The 14842-nt window shown below is 46.8% G+C and overlaps 1 protein-coding gene across 17 annotated transcripts in view; it reads left to right on the forward strand.

Annotated features, from left to right (window-relative positions):
- Positions 1–6250: 6250 nt before the first annotated feature.
- LOC146337773 (interferon-inducible GTPase 5-like) overlaps positions 6251–14842 on the forward strand; it is a 42535-nt gene continuing 33943 nt past the window's right edge. For 8 of the 17 annotated variants that reach the window (XM_084815225.1, XM_084815231.1, XM_084815227.1 and 5 more), the window contains exons 1-4: positions 6569–6747; positions 7470–7532; positions 8385–8458; positions 11554–11651. In XM_084815225.1, coding sequence (XP_084671351.1) covers positions 11582–11651 — 70 coding nt within the window. In that variant the 5' untranslated portion in view covers positions 6569–6747; positions 7470–7532; positions 8385–8458; positions 11554–11581. Of the gene's footprint in view, positions 6748–7469; positions 7533–8384; positions 8763–11553; positions 11652–14842 lie in introns of all 17 variants that reach the window. The other 9 variants (XR_014785087.1, XM_084815226.1, XM_084815239.1 and 6 more) reach the window with 9 other exon arrangements.

The raw sequence follows: 14842 nt of genomic DNA on the forward strand, positions 1-14842 counted from the left end.
CTGATGAGGAAGGTCTATAAGGAAATGCAACCACTTTCAAATGAGCTTTGCACAATTGGAAACCCCGATAAAGCAGGGCTCCTTATTGCATGGAGCTTTGTAACCACGTTCAGATGAACAGAGTTACATTTCCCTGTCAACACAGGAAGGCTGGAAGTAGGGATGTCGGTTGCCAGGAAAACTGTTTCTTTTCTGGCTGGATGGATTTCCCCGGTGTGCCTGACCCAGTTTGCAATTGCAAGCCGAGCTGGGATTTCCCCCCCAAACTCTGGGAATATTTTGCTTATTTTTTTATTTGCATAAATAGAAATTTGCACACATATTTTAAAAAATATGGAAAATCTGAGAACTGGTGTGTTGGGGTTCAGAACCCACCTCTGCTCTGTACTCAGTTGTTTGAGCAGGATACTTGTCCCTTGTGACTAGCCACACCTCCCATGGCAACCATTTTGTGGTGGTGCCCAGGACATTTTATCAAATTGCCAAATCTTCCTGTGGGCCCCCAAAGGTTGCCTATTCTTAGCTTCCATGCAGCTACTTTAGTATTTTGTCTGATTCTGGTGACTTCAGATTAGGGTGGAACATAGAATCATAGAATAGTAGGGTTGGAAGGGGCCTACAAGACCATCAAGACCAACCCCCTGCTCAATCCAGGAATCCAAGTCAGAGCCTCCCTGACAGATGGCTGTCCAGCGGCTCCAGCCTCATCTTGAAGGCCTCCAGTGTGAGAGAGCCCACCACCTCCCCAGGTAATTGGTTCCATTGTCGTATTGCTCTAACAGTCAGGACGTTTTTCCTGATGTTCAGCCAGAATCTGGCTTCCTGTCACTTGAGCATATTATTCTGTGTCCTGCATTCTGGGATGATCGAGAAGAGATCCTGGCCTTCCTCTCTGTGACAACCTTTCAAGTACTTGAAGAGCACTATCCTATCTCCCCTCAGTCTTCTCAAGGCTAAACATGCCCGGTTCTTTCAGTCTCTCTTCACAGGGCTTTGTTTCCAGTCCCCTGATCATCTTTGTTGCCCTCCTCTGAACCCTCTCCAGTTTGTCTGCATCCTTCTTGAAGTGTGGTGCCCAAAAATGGACACAGTACTCAAGGTGAGGCCTAACCAGTGCTGAGTAGAGGGGAACTAGTACTTCCCGGGATTTGGAAGCTATGCTTCTATTAATGCAGCCCAAAAGAGCCTTTGCCTTTTTTGCAGCCACATCACATTGTTGGTTCATATGCAGCTTGTGATCAACAACAATTCCAAGATCCTCCTTGCTTGTAGTATTGTTGAGCCATTTTGTAACTGTGCATTTGGTTTCTTTTTCCTAGGTGCAGAACTTAGCATTTCCCGCCCAATTTTGTGTCATCCGCAAATTTGATCAGCATTTCCTGCACCTCCTCCTCCAAGTCATTAATAACAATGTTGAAGAGCACTGGGCCCAAGACTGAGCCCTGAGGTACCCTGCTCGTTACCTCTCCCCAGTTTGAGAAGATCCCATTGATAAACACTCTTTGAGTCCAATTCTGTAGCCAACTAGGATCCACCTGATGGTTGTTTCATCTAGCCCACTTTGAGCTAGTTTGCTCATCAGGATATCATGGGGCACTTTTCAAAAGCTTTGCTGAAGTCAAGGTATATTATGTCCACAGCATTCCCACAGTCTACAAGGGAGGTTAGCTGATCAAAAAATGAGATCAGATTTGTCTGGCAGGATTTGTTCTTGACAAATCCATGTTGGCTTCAACTCATCACTGCATTGTTTTCAAGGTGCTTACAGATGGATTGCTTTATCATCTGCTCCAGGATTTTCCCAGGGATTGATGTCAGACTGTGTGGTCTGTAGTTCCCAGGTTCCTCCTTTTTGCCCCTTTTAAAGATAGGGACAATATTAGCCCTCCTCCAGTCATCTGGCACCTCACCCATCCTCCATGATTTCTCAGAGATAATAGACAGTGGCTCTGAGAGTTCATCTGCCAGTTCCTTTATTACTCTAGGATACAGTCCATCTGGCCCTGGAGATTTGAACTCATTCAAAGTAACTAGGTGTTCCTTGACCGTATGCCTATTGATCTCAAGCTGCAATCCTGCCCCTTCAGCCTGTACTTCACCTTTGCCAGGGGGCTCATAGATCCTCTTTTGGGAGAAGACTGAGCCAAAGTAGGAATTGAGCACTTTTCCTTGTCATCTGTTATCATTTTGCCTTCCTTATTTAATAGCTGAAGCACAATTTATTTCCTCTGTCTTTTACTATGCACGTAGCTGAAGTAGGGATGTCAGAGAATTTCGCCATGAATCTCGGGGAGGCCAAATGCCAGCGCATTCGGCCCCCCGAAATCGGTGGCAAAACGGTCTGCCCCCCCTGCCCCCCCCCCGGGATGGGACTTACCTTCAGCGAATCTTCCTGGCGGTGGTGGCTCCGGTTCGGTGGTGGTTCGGCGGTGGTGGCGGTGGCCGGTCTTCCGACCGGCAGCCGCCGCCACCATTTCCAGTTAAAAAAAAAAAGAAAGTGATAGGCTACGTAAAGATTTACGTAGCCTATCACGGCTAGATTTTTAAAAAACACCGTGATAGGCTACATAAATGTTTACGTAGCTTATCACAGCTGATTTAAAAGAAAAAAAAAACCTGTGCATACGCAAATGGCGGTGCCCATGGGCGCTGCCATTTGCGTTCCTTATTTTGGTTTGTCTTAGTCTACGTAAACATTTACGTAGACTAAGATGGCGAAAATAAGGGGAACGCAAATAGCATAGACACTACGCTATTTGCGTTCCCCTTATTTTCGCCGTCTTAGTCTACGTACATATTTACGTAGACTAAGACGTGCCAAAATAAGGAATGCAAATGGCGGCGCCCATGGGCGCCGCCATTTGCGTAGGCGCATTTTTTTTTCTTTTAAATCAGCCGTGATAGGCTACGTAAACATTTACGTAGCCTATCACGGCTGACTGCAGGGACGCAAATGGCGGCGGCTACAGCCGCCGCCATTTGTGGAGCCAGCCGACCAGGATTCGGGGGGGAGAAGGGACGGAGCGCCTCCCCCCTGGCCAGAATTTTGGGGGGGAGGGACGGAGCGCCCCCCCTGGCCAGAATTTCGGGCGGGAGGGACGGAGCGCCTCCCCCCCCCGGCGAGAATTTCAGGGGGAGGGGCGGAGCGCCTCCCCCCCATCGCGAATGTCACCCTTCGAAAAGGTAAGTGACTTTCATACATCCTTAAGAAGAAACTTTTTTGTTGCTTTTAGCATAATCTCAGCTCGTTCTCACTTTTAGCCTTTGTGACGCCATCCCTGCAATTCTGTGCTACCTGCCTGTACTCTTCCTTTGTAGCTTGGCCTTCCTTCCACTTCCTATATGTGTCCTTTTTTGTTTTCAGGTCATCTCTAAGCTTTTTATGAAGCCACATTGGCTTCCTCTGTTGTCTTCCACCTTTTTTTCTTGTTGGAATTGTTTGTAATTGTGCCTTGAGAATTTCCTTTTTTAAAAACTCCCACCCCTCTTGGACTCCTTTTCTCATTAGAGTCGCTTGCCATGGGACCTTGTTCTGATTATCATTGTTCTGAGTTTATTAAAATTGGCTTTCCTAAAATCTAGGGATGTACGAAATCCCTACCTGGCTCCATGCCGGTCAATCCACAGTGGGGAGGAGGTGCTCCCTCCCTCCCCCGGGAATCCTCCCTGGCCAGCTCCACTCCGCGGCGGCTCCACGGCAGTGCCGGCCGGGGCCGGCTGCAGCATGAGTTCTGTCCGCTGCTGGGCTGCTGCGGCCGCAAATGGCGGCCGTTGTACCTGCCGCCATTTATGTCCTTGCAGTAAGCCGTGATAGGCTATGTAAGTATTTACGTAGGCTATCACGGCAAAAGGCAGCCACGCAAATGGCGGCCACTGCGAGGACGCAAATGGTGTAGCGGCTGCCATTTGCACCCCTGCTCTTTGCCGTGATAGGCTACGTAAGTATTTAAGTAGCCTATCACGGCTTACTGCAAGGACGCAAATGGCAGCTGCCATTTGCGGCTGCAGCAGCCCGGCAGCAGCCGGGAGACCAGCTGGAGCTGCTGCCGCATCCGCCACTGCCGGACCTGCAGGATCCGCCGCCAGGTATGTTCCGTCCGGGACGGATTCTGCGGGGTGATGGAGGCCGTTCCACCATGGATTCCGGGGGGCCGGATTCTAAAGAATCCTGCCTCTCTGGCGTCCATGGCGGAATTCTCTGACATCCCTACTAAAATCCAGGGTATGCATTTGTCTGCACTCGGCTTTTGCTTCCTTTAGAACCAAGAACTCAAGTATAACACCCGGTCACTTTCCCCTAGAGTTGCCGTAACTGCTACTTTATCCACTAACTCATTTCTGTTGGTTCGGGTCAAGTTAAAGATAGCCAGTCCTCTAGTTCCTTCCTCTACTTTCAGGTTTGTGACTTGGTTTGTGTGTAATAACAGCTCATGGTTTAAACAACCCATGGTTTATCCTGCATGAGTGGGAGAGAGCAGGCTTGCTGTCTCCTGCATGCCCACCACTTTGGCCTACAACCTATGATTAGTCAGGTCAACAACCTATGATTGATCTGGTCATAGGTTGTTGAACGTGACATGAGAACTTGGAATGCTGGGTTGTTTAGGAACTAAACAACCCAGTGGTTAACTCATGATTTGTTGGTGGGTTAACCACTGCGTTGCTTAGGCCCTTAGCAACCCAGTACTCTGGCTTCACATGTCATGCTCAAGAATCTATGATTGGGCTGACTGTCGGTTGTTGATTAAAAGTGGAAGTGGCTGTGGCTGACATGCTGCTAGCTGTGCACTTGCTCCCTCTTGCCATGGGTTGTCACTGCATGCAAACTGGTCCAGTATCTCCTAAACCCTGCTGGGCAGTCCCCTCCTGCTAGGTGCTATAAGCCAAGAGGGGCAACCAAACGGGTAATAAGCTGCATGTCTTCACGTATCTTGCCCGTGTCCTTAAGCCTCTGCAAGTAAAAGTCATCCAGCAAGACTGACTGAAGTCATTTCCTGACAGTACTAGAGACAATGTGGTGCCCAAGTGTCTATGGCAGGGGTTCCCAACCTTTTTGGACTCGTGGACATATTTGGGAATTTGATAAGCTGCTCTGGGCTCCCGTGGAAGATGTGGCTAGTCACATAATGGCTGCCGTGGGGACGTGACTAGTCAAAAGAAAGTACTTTTGTTCTCCAGCTTTCAGGCTGTAAAATGCATTGTGTTTTCTTTTTTGGGGAGAGGCACAGTTTCGTCTGTCTCTCCCACGGCCGTGATGTGCTTTAATACATTTCTGACTGTTCAGCCTAACCTGCCCTGGATATTTCCTTAACAGGGCTGTGAGGTTACGCATTTTCCCCACCACCAAAGTTGCACCGCTTCTCTGTCCCCCACCTCACCATATTTCGTATTACTTTGGTGGTGGTGGTGCGGACCTCCTATACTTGTGCAGATCCCCCATGATTGCTCTGGGGACTCAGGAGACGCGTGTCAAGATGGCAGTAAGACTGTAAGCAAAGTAATTTCCCAGATTGATGGGGAAGGCACCACATCCTTAGTTTCTGCATATCCCTCCACAGAACATTCTGCTATCTCCCACTCTCTCTCCTTTCCCACAGCAAATGCTGGTCCAACAACTTATTAGCGAGAAAGGGGAACTTAAGCCACCAAATTTAGGTTTTGCTTTCTTGTAAATCAGCCATTTCACCAGCCTGTTATGTAAAGAAGATGAATAGTTGTAAACAGGTTGGGATTTCTGCTGCACAGATCCAATCAACACAAAATGGATGACTTCCGCTGACATTTCCCTTCTGAAGGGAAGCTGTGCTGGCAGCCAGGAGCATCCAGCAACTTAGCATTTCGTTCCAAAGACACTACTGCACCAAGGTGTCTTTTCTGAGGCTGGATGGTGGTGGGCCTGTGGTAGAATGGTTTGATGCATCTCTCCCTCCTCTGTCCAGTCACATTGTCTCCATGAATATCAACCTTTTAAGCATGCCAACATTTTCAAATGGGAAAAAAGCCTATGCAAGAGCTAGGAAACCACCAAATGTTTAGCAGCCAGGAGAAGGTGTGTGGCCAGGCAAAGTGGGCAGGGCTGTCTAGGAACCCTCAGAGGCCTGAACTGGGACTCTAAGAGGGCTGGATTTGGCCCGTGAGCTTGAAGTCCCCCACTGCTAAGTTAGGTGATAACACTATATGCTTAGATGAAAGCATACACATTCTATTCCAGAATATAGAGATACCGACCAGTTCGGAGGACCAGCAGGGCTTCGAAACCTCCCTGCAACCTGTGGCTTGTTGTAGGGGTTATGGGGTGGATTAGAAGCTATGCCCACTTCACACCTTGATGGAATTGGACTACACGACAATGCATGCCTCAGCATGGGTTATTAGGGAAATGGTGGGCATGTGAGAGGCATGCATGGGGCCGATAAAAAAAATCCAGAATGGCTTCTTTTCCCCTGCTGATCATCCAGCCACGGGGTCATATGAAACTTTGGTACGAAGGAGGAATGTTGCTCATATAAGCAGCAGTCCAGTTGCACCAGCAGCACATGTGATTCATACTGTGGAGAGAGGAGATAAAAGGCATGCACCATATATGGCTATGGGAGGACACTTCAGTCTATTTCTTGTGATAATAAATAGCAGAGAGTTTATAAGAGGGGGAAGAAAAGGCATGCTCTCAAACTATCCAGCCTACCACTGAACACATTCCACTGTTTCGTCAGCTCCTCAAAAGCAATCCTTCCTTGGCTGTAAAAGGTAAGCCAGTCTCGGCTCATCTCATTTTTCTCCATTCTCTTCTTTGACACGGCAAGGTTTTTCAAAAAAGCAATGATCAAATAACATTTATTTTAATACATAAATTTTGGAGTTTTACTAGAGTTGTGTAGCGACCACAAGATGAAGTTTGGACCGGTTTGGAGACCTCCAGATTCCACTCAGATCTGATTCTGAATCATGAATCAGAAATCTAAATCTTCATGCCTCTCATTGTCTATCACTCTAAAACACCAAGTGGCTATATATCTGTATTATCTATATCTATATCCACCCACGCACCCATTTCTGTTTGCTGGAATTGTATGAAATTTGCAGAAGTAGTAGGTCCTTATGCAGGAATTATGGCTGCCTAATTTCATATTGCGGGGGCTTTGGTGCCTTTAATGCCCTTAAAGAGGAATCCTATGCATGCTTTTTTTAATTAATTATTGTGTGTGAAATTTCAACAAAACAAATTAGGGGAAAAGAATAAAAATTGTGGGCACATGAATAGATTAATTTCAATGCATGCATATGAAATGTATAAATACATCTATGAATGAAAATACAGCTTTCTAAGAATTATACATAAACTTCACCCTGGCTAGGGAATGCTGTGAGTTGTAGGACCTTTTTCTGTCTAAGCATTCATAGGATTGCACCCTTAACGTTTGGGTTTTCTTATAAAAGGAACTGCCAATATCTTATTTATTTCTTGGCAGAACTGGATGAAATTTGCAGAGATAGTTACTCCTTCTGAGGGGATCAAGGCTGACAAGTTTCAGGTGAATAGTTATAGGACGTCTTGTGCAAGAGCAGTCTTTGCATTTTCTGGGTTTCCCTAAAAGGACACACTTATCACCTACATTTCCGGGGAGGCAATTGTTCTGAAAAAGAGCACAGGATACTGGATCAGTCCTGTGATATATTACCTCAACTTCCCAAAGAGAGGGCTGTTGGTCACAGCTGTGCACTGCCTCCTCTCCCTCCCCACACTGGTGCCGCCTTTATGTGGAAAGTTTGGGGAGAAATGTCCTGATCGTGGGCTTCCCGCAGGCAGCTGGCTGGCCACTATCTGAGCCGGATGCTGGGCTAGAAGGGCCTTTCGCCTGATGTCGCAGAGCTCTTATGTTCTTACGTTCTCACAATGGGGTACCAAGAAGGGGTGTTGGAATTCCCTAAGAGGGCCACAAAGGGTTCATGGGCCTTTTCTGTGTGGAGTCTGGCCCAAGCATCACAGCGGACCTTAACACTGAGGCGCCTGGGTCTAGGAACTGCTGCAGAGTCAGGCTGAGCCAGGTTCCCAGGCCTTGAGGTTCCCATTACCAAACTGTCATCTAAATTATCCCTGTATGATTTAGAATGGTGATTTAGAATACAGTATTGTAATGGAAACCTCAAGGCCTGGGACGCTGGTGTAGCCTGACTCTGCAATGGATTCCATGAGAGCGGGAAGTGTAACTTCTGATCTGGCCCAACAGCAAGAAAAGGAGCCATGTTACACCCATGATTTAGAGCCCCAGATGGTGGGAATTGGAGAATGGGAGGATTCTGAAGAGGGGGGGGGATTGTGCATCAAATCAACAGGGAGGAGTAGCTACTCACTGTACATCTTTCTCTGTGTTTATGGGCTACAGGTTCAGGTAGTGAGCACTGATGAAGAACCGAAATTGACAAGGATATTGAAACTTGTTCAGAAGTGCTTGTCAAGGTGCTTGTGAAACATTTGAAACATTTTGTTCCATGCTGTCTTGAGGGCTGTGCACCGCCTTTTTGCGAAGCCTGAATAACAAGGCGAAGTGGGCTGCTTCAGAGGACCCGCCTCGTGACACGAAGCAGATCAGAGCAGAACTGGGGCTCTGAGGTGAAGTGCCTCCCTCCACGAAGTGCCTCCTCCGCCTTGTGTATTCGGAGTTCTTCTGAATGCCTGGGCAGTCCAGACAGGCTGTCTCCAAAATGTGTCAACTTCCGAATGCTCATGTGGAGGGGCAGGAGGAGGAGGAAGGAGGGGAAAGGCAAGTGGATGCGGGAGGTGAATGGAGGTGGGAAGGAAGGTGAGCAGAGGTGGAGTAGGGAGTGTGCTTTGGTGAATGGGAATTCTCGGATGGAACCTACGCCAGCAGTCTCCAATCAGAGTGAATGGTGGAGGAGGGGGGTATATATATTTCGGTGAACAGCTGCATTTGTTTATTGCGCGAACTGTGTCTTTGGGAGAGGGCTGGCGTATGGTTAGCTGATTTGGTGTGTGTGCAGTCCTTGTAGTTCTTTCTCCTTCGATTCCTTTGTTGTTGATTGCTATCAGCCAGGCTTTCCTAGATTTCTAAAACCAGAACAGCTACGTTTGTCCTGGGATCGGTCCTTAGCTCTGTGGATGAGCTGCCCCTTTGGGAGTGTTTGTTTTCTGCCTGGGCACCCATTGCAGCTGCCTTGTATTTCTGTCGTCCTCCAGCTATTTCATTGTGTGTATTCATCTCTTTTCAATATTTTTGCATACAAACATAGCTTTTCTTCACTCCTTGCTACACTCCCCCCCGCCCCCGCGTTTCCATCCTTGTATGAGGTGCTCACCTGGGGACTCTGCAAAGTTTCCTGTTAATTAGACCCTCACAGCTTCTGGTTCCATTCCATTCCATGTTCTTTTTGTCTTTCAACTCTTGTGTTTTCTAGCTTTTTAAAAATCCAGTCTTATTTTGATTTTTAAAAACAAACATTGACTTCTGGGCATATTCCTCCCCCTCCCTCCGCCCCCAAATAATAATCAACCATTTATTTTTTTCTTGCTTTCTAAATTCTTAAATAAAAGCACACTATGTTCTGAAGTGATCTTTCTGTCTCTTTTCTGTCTTGTTCCTCCCAAAACAGAAATTAAAGAAGGGGTTTCTTGTTTGCTTGGTCTTGGCTTTTATCTTATCTTACCGTCTCCACCATCCTACTGTATTTCTTGAACTTTACTTGCCTTCCCTAAATGAAAATTAAATATAAAACATTACAAAAACAAAAACACACCTTTTTTTTGCTTAGGTAGTTCCGCTTTTCTTTTGCTCTTGTGTGTCTGTGTCTGTGTCCATGTCCATGTGCGTGCTTGTGTGGTGTTCCTCCAACTCAATACGTCCAAAAAGCACTACATGCATACTATTTATAGTAATTAACTTCTTATTCAAATAACACTCCACTGTGTGTCAAAACAATCCAGTGCAATAGGAGGCGTCTTCAGTGTGTTGGCAGGGGCAGAGGTGGGGAGAAGCTACAGCTCTTTGCTTTGGGAGTTTTCCTGGAAAAACTCACATTTCACCTGCGCCTAGCATACAAGCCAGTAGGCCAAACTGCCTGGACTTTGGGGGGGGGGATGCGATGCCCTCGAGGGGGCTGGGAGGAGCCAAGGTGCCACACTTGTGCATGGAAACAGGGAGAAGGTACAGCTCTGTGCTTTGGGAGTTTTCCTGGAAAACCTCAAATTTCACCTGCACCTAGCACACAAGCCAGTGGGCCAAACTGACTGGGCTTTGGAGGGGGGTAGTGCCCTCAAAGGGGGCTGGGAGGGGCCAAGGTATCACATGCCTGCATGGAAACAGGGAGAAGTTATAGTGCTTTGCTTTGATGTTATGTGTGTGTAGTGCTTTGCCCACTGTATTTTGAAATGGGGACATGTGTAGTACTTTGCTTTACCACAACACAAGCGCACGCACGCACGCACACACACACACACACACACACGAGGCAAAAGATAAGCAAATGCAGAGCTATGTATAAGCAAACAAAAAAAAGGCTTTTTTTATTTTGGGGGGCGGGGAGATATAGAGTTCAAAAATGGGAAGGAAAGGAATACAGGAACTGAGAAGGGTGAGAGCCAAGAACAAGGGATGTCTGTCTGTCTGTCTATCTGTCTATCTATCTATCTATCTATCTGGAAAACTATGAAGAAAGAGTTGAACTGAGAAGAGCGTGGGGGGGGGCAAAGAACAAGGCGAGGAAATGAAACTACTTTAAAAAATTTTCTCCCTCCCTTTTTTCTAAAGAATCTGAAAAAAAGAAAGAGAAAAATTATAAGAACGGGTGAATAATTCAGAAGGCGGCGGGGGGGGGGGGGGCAAAGAACAAGGCAAGGCAAGGCGGAAACTAAACTACTAAAGTACTGTTTTGTTTTGGTTTTTTAAATAAATAATCTAGGAAAGAGAGAAAGGGAATAACTGCATTGGAAAGGGCTGGGTTGGAAAGAATAAATAGAGCAAAGCTGCTGTACAACACAGAGAGCCCCCCCCCCCCCCCGGATCTAGCCAACTAACAGCTCTCTCTCTGTCTCTCTTACAATGAAACACAGGCTTTTCTCCAGTATTCCCCCCACCCACCCCCATCCTCCAACACTGTCATTGATTGGAGACAGCTGGGTTACGTTCAGCCCTAATTTGGCAACTAGAGTTGCCATTTGCCAAAGCTCACTTCCTCCTCCTCCTCCTCCTCTCCCCTTCCCCGCTCCCTCCTCCCTGATCCCTCCCAAGTTGATTTTAGAGACAGGCTGTCTGGGCATCAGAAGGTATCAGAATAGCTCCAAATCTCTGAGGTGGACTGAGGCACTTTGGTGATGACTCCCTTTGCGTTGGAGTGCCTCAGTGCTCTTCTGATCCACTTTGGATCTCACCAAGGCACCCCCGAGGCACCCCAATTCGCTCTGGTATTCAGATTCGGCACCGTGCTGTGATCTCAGTTCTGTGACAAAACCAAAAGTAGATACAATGGATTAACAGCTTCATGTAGAAAACGTTCTAGGTAGCCTGCATTGGCAATCACAATATTTCTGTTTTTCTTCAGATCACCAAAATAATACAAAAGCACAGCCATGGGTAAAGTGAGCTCAAAACGAAAGCAAATAAAGGAACACGAAGAGGGGAACAGTGGTATGGACCAAGGTAATGTCCCAGATACAACAGCTGAAATTCATCATTTCTTAGGGAAAAAAACACAACATCACCACCACAGGGGTGCCAGGTGCTGGTAAATTATCCTTTGTCAATGCTGTGCAGCATGATGCGACGCGTGATGAAAAGGATGCAGAAGCAGAAATTGGGATGGTACTAATAAGAATGGATCCCAAGAGCTATCTGAATCTTCCTCTTCTCTTTCTTATTTAGAAGCTTTTAGAGCAGCTGTTTCTTCTGTATTGCATGTCCTTCTATAAAGTCTTCAACTGTTATGGTTTTTGGTCCAGGATCTGTTGTTTCATACTTCCTTAGGGCTCCTTCCTCCTCACCCTTTCCCATCTACTCCTCTAGCCTTGCTGTTGCATTGGTCAGTTTTAAATTGTGATTCTGCGGACAGGGGACTGGGTTTTCCTATTTTTTTTAATGGTTCTTGGTCATTTTAGGTGAGATGTAAATGCAATATGATTGCCATAAAGACTCAGGTGGCGTGCCAGAAAAAAAGCTGGGCAATTGTAAAAGGCTTAGGAGAAAAAAAGAGAGGCTCAGCTGGCACCAAAGAGACCACAACATAGGTGCCAGGTGAGCCTCTCTGGGGAGAGTATTCCACAACTGAGGTGCCACCTGGAAAAGGACCTGTCTTTTTTCTTCTCCTTTCTACGCTGGCTAGAGAGCTGCCAGGATGTAAGAATCACCTCCGCGCTCTGCTGTGATTCCCTGGAGGTCATCTTCATGGTAACGCATCGAGAATCACTTTCAGCTTTTCTCTGCCTTTTCCAGAAATCAAATTTGGTCTGTCAGCGGCACATGAAGCAAGAAGCCTGGATTATATAGCACCTAAAAGCCCGCTTTTCCAGTCACAGATTTTTAAACTTCGGGATGGGGTGGGTGGAGTCAGGGCGGAGAACTGAATACCATCAACTCCAGAGGTGCTGCTCAGTGAATAAGAGAGGCTTGTTTTCTGCTCTTGGCTCCCCCCTGCTACTGCTCTCTTATGAAAATGGAAGCAACTAATTCCCCATTCCCAGAGCTGTACCACTGTTATGAATGAGAAAAGTATTATCAACTGAGAGAGGCTTGTTTCTCTCCCCTGACTCCCCCCTGCTAGTGCACTCTTATGAAAACAGAAGCAACTAATTCCCCATTCCCAGTGCTGTACTGCTTTTATGAATGAGGAAGGCAGGCTAAAGCAATGAACGTACAAATCCAAAGGGGTGAAACAGCACTGTAGTGCTTTTGTGAACTGGAAAGGCAGGTTAGTTACTCCCACTGGCTAAAGGAATAGATGCGCAATTCCGAAGGGGGGAAACAGCGCGGTAGTGCTTTTGTGAACTGGAAAGGCAGGCTAGTTACTCCCACTGGCTAAAGGAATAGATGCGCAATTCCGAAGGGGGGAAACAGCGCGGTAGTGCTTTTGTGAACTGGAAAGGCAGGCTAGTTACTCCCACTGGCTCAAGGAATAGATGCGCAATTCCGAAGGGGGGAAAACAGGGCGGTAGTGCTTTTGTGAACTGGAAAGGCAGGTTAGTTACTCCCACTGGCTAAAGGAATAGATGCGCAATTCCGACGGGGGGAAACAGTGCGGTAGTGCTTTTGTGAACCGGGAAAGTGGGTGAGTTACTCTGACTGGCCACAGTATTGCCAATGGCGAAAAAGAGTGAATGGGGGAGGAGGGGCAGCCCCACCCTTGACCACATCATTGCCATGTCACAGCCATGTCACAGAGGCATATTCAGAATGTATTGTAGAGGGATGGGGCATACTGCAGCGGAACTGCCTAGGAGCCTCTTTAAGTTAAAAAAAAAATGAAGTGAAACAACTTTCTGAAAATGTGGCTTTTCAAGACAGAAGCTGCTGGTTGGCTGCAAATTGGTGATGACATCATGTGTTGCAAAGGACTTCAGACTGGGGGGAAGGAATGATTTCAGAAGGAGAAAGGAGGAATCAGAATGAAGAACAGGAATAAAAGAAGCCACCGGAAAACAGCCCCCCCCCCCGCTTTAGAGACACAAAAGCAAAATATACTATTTTTTGAAACTGACTTCATTTCTGAACCTCAGCTCATGCATGAAGCTTTCTGCAGGTCCAGCTTTGGCTCTGGTTGCTTCAGAAGAAGTCCTTTTCAACTCAGGAAGCACCAGAAATGGTCTGAAGGGACCTGATCAAGCTTGGGCTTCAGCTGAATCCACCGCACGTGCCCACCATTTCTGTTCTTCCTTAAGAATCCATTTTCTGCTCTTCAGCACTCTGCTACCTCCCTGGTTTCCTAGAAAACCCGTGGGAGGATGTCAGATCCTGATATCTTCCCATGGCACAGGAAGCCACAGAGTGTCTGGAAATGGAGTGATGAAAAAAATGTTTAAAGGAATCATTTTTTACTTAACAAAAAAGAAAATTGCACAGCTCTTAGGCACCTCACAAGCAGTCTTGAGAATGCTTTTGAAGTTACAGTTGTGCAGAAAGAATAGTGAACAAAAAATGATGCTGAGAGTAAAAAATGGTGACACTAAGGGCCAAACCAGATGTACCCAGAGGGATGTAATTGAAAGGCAGTATAAATATACTAGAAAGAAAGAGGGAAAGAAAGAACACTTATCATTGATTTCTGAATTATAAAGTGTGCTGGATGTTGGGAACAACAAATCCGCATGCTTCCAGACACTAGGAGGTGACAGAGAACATGTTGCATCAACAGCCACTTGTCTTGTTCATCTCCCTTGTTACCCTGTAACTTCCAGTTCCTTTCTCTTGTCCCCTCCCCTTAGGCCTCCTAGCGGTTGCAATGTTCTAACCACTAGACATACCCGTTTCCTTACACACACACCCCTCCCTTACCCAGCAGTAGCAGCAATGCTGTAGTGTTGAGCTGCCATTCAGCACCTGGCCCATTCCAGGGTCTGCCAGGGTGTATGGGCAAATGTTGCCAGGTGCTGATGCCAAGCCTGGGTTCAACTCACTGTGCAGCACCTATGGAAAAGGTAAATTCCATGCTAAAGTTGATAAGGGATTAAGCCCTTTGGAAAAGGGCTGAAAAAGCTGCCACTTTCCAAATGCCTTTAGAAAATCGACAGCTTAGCTGTGTTTGGAGTAGTGTCTGCAATTCTAGTTGCTGCATTTAAAAAATGATATTGTGGAGACCCCCCACCTCTCTGGCTATCTGAAGAATTGAAGTGCAGGCTCAC

The sequence above is a fragment of the Heloderma suspectum genome, chromosome 10 (assembly GCF_057233095.1).
Source record: "Heloderma suspectum isolate Gila_16-S chromosome 10, 16-S_ref, whole genome shotgun sequence".
Taxonomy (NCBI): Eukaryota; Metazoa; Chordata; class Lepidosauria; order Squamata; family Helodermatidae; genus Heloderma; species Heloderma suspectum.